This window comes from Nannobrachium achirus (assembly GCF_963921795.1).
Source record: "Nannobrachium achirus genome assembly, chromosome: 22".
Taxonomy (NCBI): Eukaryota; Metazoa; Chordata; class Actinopteri; order Myctophiformes; family Myctophidae; genus Nannobrachium; species Nannobrachium achirus.
The window spans coordinates 52,944,103-52,949,073 of NC_137829.1; the positions used below are offsets into that span (position 1 = coordinate 52,944,103).

At 45.5% G+C, this 4,971-nt stretch overlaps 1 protein-coding gene across 1 annotated transcript in view; it reads right to left on the reverse strand.

The window, feature by feature from the left end:
* Positions 1 to 671: 671 nt before the first annotated feature.
* The window catches only part of edar (ectodysplasin A receptor), a gene marked incomplete at both ends in the record, with an annotated part of 92,596 nt that continues 88,296 nt past the window's right edge, over positions 672 to 4,971 (reverse strand). Inside the window, 2 exons of the mRNA XM_080753499.1 lie at positions 672 to 1,096; positions 3,845 to 3,908. Coding sequence (XP_080609625.1) covers positions 672 to 1,096; positions 3,845 to 3,908 — 489 coding nt within the window. The remainder of the gene's footprint in view (positions 1,097 to 3,844; positions 3,909 to 4,971) is intronic.

Sequence of the window (4,971 nt, forward strand, 5' to 3'; positions counted from 1 at the left end):
ACCGGCGGGGTGGAAGAGTTATGAGGGGGGGGGGGGGGGGTCACAGACTGGGTCACTGGTGGGGAAGTAGTCACAGCTAGACAGGAGGCGTGTGTGTGTGTGTGTGTGTGTGTGTGTGTGTGTGTGTGTTTGTTGAGTGTTGAAAGGCAGTAATGTGTGTTTAGGATGGAGCACCAGGGTGTAGTTAAAGCAAGAAGATGTGGATTATTTCAGATGCTGAGCGGCAGTAGCAGTCCAAAGCTTCGATTCCAGAGCAGACACGGGGCTTTTCTTTTGGGCAAGGCACAGTGTGGAGTAAGGTTGAAACGAGTCCTGCTTTTCTTTAAGAAGGCACGGCACAGAGAGAGAAACCGTAAGCGTCCAGCGCATAGTTTGTCAACCAAGTCAACGTAACTCCCATCGTGTTGGAGGAACAAAGGGAATGTGAAACGAAATCTTAAACAGCTTTTGTGTGGGGATGGGAGGGGAGGGGAGGGGTGGGGAGGGGAGGGGAGGTCTGCTGACATTCTTCATGTGATGGTGGAGGTGTAGAGGCTGGCTGTGGGGGGGCTTGTTGTATATGTATAAATGTGCCGTGTCCCTGGTAAGAAGTCTCTCCCCCGCCTCACCGCTCTCACCACTCTCACCGCTCTCACCGCTCTCACCCCCAACACGGGCCCCTGGCGCGGGGGTCACACGCTGGCGCAGCGCGGGGACGGGCACGGAGAGGGCGCCGAGGAGGACGCCACGTGGCTGTGGATGCCGCCGCCGCCTATCCCCGGCCGCGCCATGCCGCCCACCCCGGGGACCACCCCCGCTCCGGGGCCCAGGACCTCGCGGCTGCCCAGCACGTCGGAGCACAGGGACTCCACGGCGTCCAGCCTCTCGATCTGCACCAGGCGCATCAGCAGGTCGGGGATGCTGTAGCCCGCCGTGCTCACGCGCTCGAAGAGCTGCAGGCCGTCGCTCATGCCGCCGATCTCGTCGCGCTTCAGGCCGAAGCTCTCGGCCAGGTGGCGCCACGTCTTCACCACGGCCGCCTCGCTGCTGTACGACGAGCTCAGCATGCGGCTGGCCTTCTCCAGGCAGTCGAACGGAAGCTCCGTAGGGCTCAGGCCTGGGGGGGGGGGGGGGGAGGAGGGTACAGTCAGTGGAGCAGTGGCGTCAGTTCAGAAAAAGGTAAGGTATGGCAACATGACTGGTGTCCATGTTGCCATACCTTAGCAACAGGCACGATACATTTATTTATTACATTCTATTTTTTTCCCCCAAAGATTTCTATGGTTATTGGGCTGGATATGGCAGCCTGGAACGGTTGTTCAAGTGCAGCTAAACTTGGCATGTTAGTAAACGTGCCACAATTAACAATAATGAATTGCACCTGTGCAGCTGACCTGCGGAACCTGGTAATATAGGCTACTATTCTGTCAAGATGGGAAGAATAAAAGTGTGGAGAATATAATTATAATACTTTGTTAAATTTTGCATTTGTAGTTATTTTAATGTAATTTAACAACATAATAACCAGCACTGATAGACAAAGAGACATTCATGGATTTATATTTTTAAGTAACTTGTATTCTCCCCCCTGGACCCACGGTATGGCAGCTGCATACCCCTGCCATACCCAATTGACGTCCCTGCAGTGGAGACACGCCCCTTATGTTGGAGAATGGAGGGAGATAGTCCGGGCATTTTATGATAGATAAGTTATAAGTTAGAACATGCCATATGGAACATGTTTGGCCATAGGGACATCGCAAACTAGGTTTTTTTTTCGTGATTCTGAATCCAATACAAGCATTTGTTTTGCACGAAAAACATTCCTTGGGCTAAAACTGTGGTTTAGTGATGAGTCGTCACTTTTCACAGTTTTGTGGGGGCCGTGTTTCGGAAAGGAATGTTTTTCGTGCAAAACGAAAGCTTCTGACTCAGAATCCCGAAAAAAAAAACTAGTTTGACCCCTCACATGCTACTTAAAGCATATATATTTGTTTTTGTATTATTTTACTGTACAGTAAAGTCTATGAGAGCCCAACTTTGATTGGCTCCCACAAGTTTCCCAAGACAAATCTGCGATGTCCCTATGGCCAAAAATGTTCCATATGGCCTGTTCTAACTGTGTGCCAAATGTCATGCTTCTTTCATAAAGTGGACTCGGACTCGGACTAAGATGCAGTAATGTCATGCTTCTATCATAAAGTGGACCTGGACTAAGATGCAGTAATGTCATGCTTCTATCATAAAGTGGACCTGGACTAAGATGCAGTAATGTCATGCTTCTATCATAAAGTGGACTCGGACTAAGATGCAGTAATGTCATGCTTCTTTCATAAAGTGGACTCGGACTAAGATGCAGTAATGTCATGCTTCTATCATAAAGTGGACCTGGACTAAGATGCAGTAATGTCATGCTTCTTTCATAAAGTGGACCTGGACTAAGATGCAGTAATGTCATGCTTCTTTCATAAAGTGGACCTGGACTAAGATGCAGTAATGTCATGCTTCTATCATAAAGTGGACTCGGACTAAGATGCAGTAATGTCATGCTTCTTTCATAAAGTGGACCTGGACTAAGATGCAGTAATGTCATGCTTCTATCATAAAGTGGACTCGGACTAAGATGCAGTAATGTCATGCTTCTTTCATAAAGTGGACCTGGACTAAGATGCAGTAATGTCATGCTTCTATCATAAAGTGGACTCGGACTAAGATGCAGTAATGTCATGCTTCTATCATAAAGTGGACTCGGACTAAGATGCAGTAATGTCATGCTTCTATCATAAGGTGGACTCGGACTAAGATGCAGTAATGTCATGCTTCTTTCATAAAGTGGACCTGGACTAAGATGCAGTAATGTCATGCTTCTATCATAAAGTGGACCTGGACTAAGATGCAGTAATGTCATGCTTCTATCATAAAGTGGACCTGGACTAAGATGCAGTAATGTCATGCTTCTATCATAAAGTGGACCTGGACTAAGATGCAGTAATGTCATGCTTCTATCATAAAGTGGACCTGGACTAAGATGCAGTAATGTCATGCTTCTATCATAAAGTGGACCTGGACTAAGATGCAGTAATGTCATGCTTCTATCATAAAGTGGACCTGGACTAAGATGCAGTAATGTCATGCTTCTATCATAAAGTGGACCTGGACTAAGATGCAGTAATGTCATGCTTCTATCATAAAGTGGACTCGGACTAAGATGCAGTAATGTCATGCTTCTATCATAAAGTGGACCTGGACTAAGATGCAGTAATGTCATGCTTCTATCATAAAGTGGACCTGGACTAAGATGCAGTAATGTCATGCTTCTATCATAAAGTGGACTCGGACTAAGATGCAGTAATGTCATGCTTCTATCATAAAGTGGACCTGGACTAAGATGCAGTAATGTCATGCTTCTATCATAAAGTGGACCTGGACTAAGATGCAGTAATGTCATGCTTCTATCATAAAGTGGACCTGGACTAAGATGCAGTAATGTCATGCTTCTATCATAAAGTGGACCTGGACTAAGATGCAGTAATGTCATGCTTCTATCATAAAGTGGACCTGGACTAAGATGCAGTAATGTCATGCTTCTATCATAAAGTGGACCTGGACTAAGATGCAGTAATGTCATGCTTCTATCATAAAGTGGACCTGGACTAAGATGCAGTAATGTCATGCTTCTATCATAAAGTGGACCTGGACTAAGATGCAGTAATGTCATGCTTCTATCATAAAGTGGACCTGGACTAAGATGCAGTAATGTCATGCTTCTATCATAAAGTGGACTCGGACTAAGATGCAGTAATGTCATGCTTCTATCATAAAGTGGACTCGGACTAAGATGCAGTAACAATGGAATTGGTCCTACCTTCGGCCACACTGCAGGCTCTGGCGTACAGATCCAGGATCTTTTTCCTTCGACTCTGGAGGATCTGTGTAGGTGAAAAATAACAGAAATGAGTGATTGAAAGACGGCAGCCATCCGAAGGTCTGTTAGGTACTAAGGTACACATGATTTCCTCGTGTGTACCTAATATGGATCCTGAACTTTGTCCCTGTTGGGAAATGGCTTTAAAATAATCTAATCGTATTAAATGTTCCTTCTTAGCACTTTCCAACTGCCCCTCCCCCCTCCCCGGTGTACCTTGGAAAACCTGTGCTTTTTATTATATCTAATAAAATAAAAACATAAAATGGAATCAAAGACCTCTGGCTCCAAGGCGCCCGCTGGCCTACTGGTCCAGACGTGCACCGTTTAGGCATTGCCACTACGGTAGGCGGCATCGCCGGTTCGATTCCCGATCCGGACGACCTTTGCCGCGTGCCGCTCCCCATCTCTCCCCCCCACTTCCTGTCAGTCTACTGTCCCCCCCCCCCCCACATTATTGTATCATTATTTTATGTTTTAACTATTGAAAAATAGCAGATATACAAGCTGTGAGCTTGTAGATCTGCTATTTAGAAAAATTGTGAAAGAATTTTGACCCCATTCTATAAGTGTCTTTTGCGTCTTTTTTGAAAAACCCTATGTTTCTATGTCAGCAATCTGGCCAGCCATCATCAAAGAAAAGGTCCTTTTCACTTAACTGGAGCTCAGTTAGTCTGTTCTTGACAGGCTACTATGTCAGCAGTGGTTCTCAAACCTTTTCATGTGAAGGACCCCCAAAATTATATTTATTTGGCCACGGAACCCCATCTCAAAATATTTAGTTCCAGGGACCCCCAGAAGCAAAATTTGAGTTACAAACGTTCGCTTAAATATATATATATATATATATATAATATATATTCAAAGATTTGCACACATTTCACGACTTTTTCAAAAATAGCAGATCTACAAGCTCGCAGCCACGCTGTGAGCTTGTATATCTGTTATTTTTTTAATAGTTAAAGCATAAAATAATGATAACACAATAATGTGTACCCGTTCTGAATGGGTTAAAAGCCCTCTGTCTCCGACTCACCCCTGTGGTCTTGTTGTTGTTGTTGGTTGAG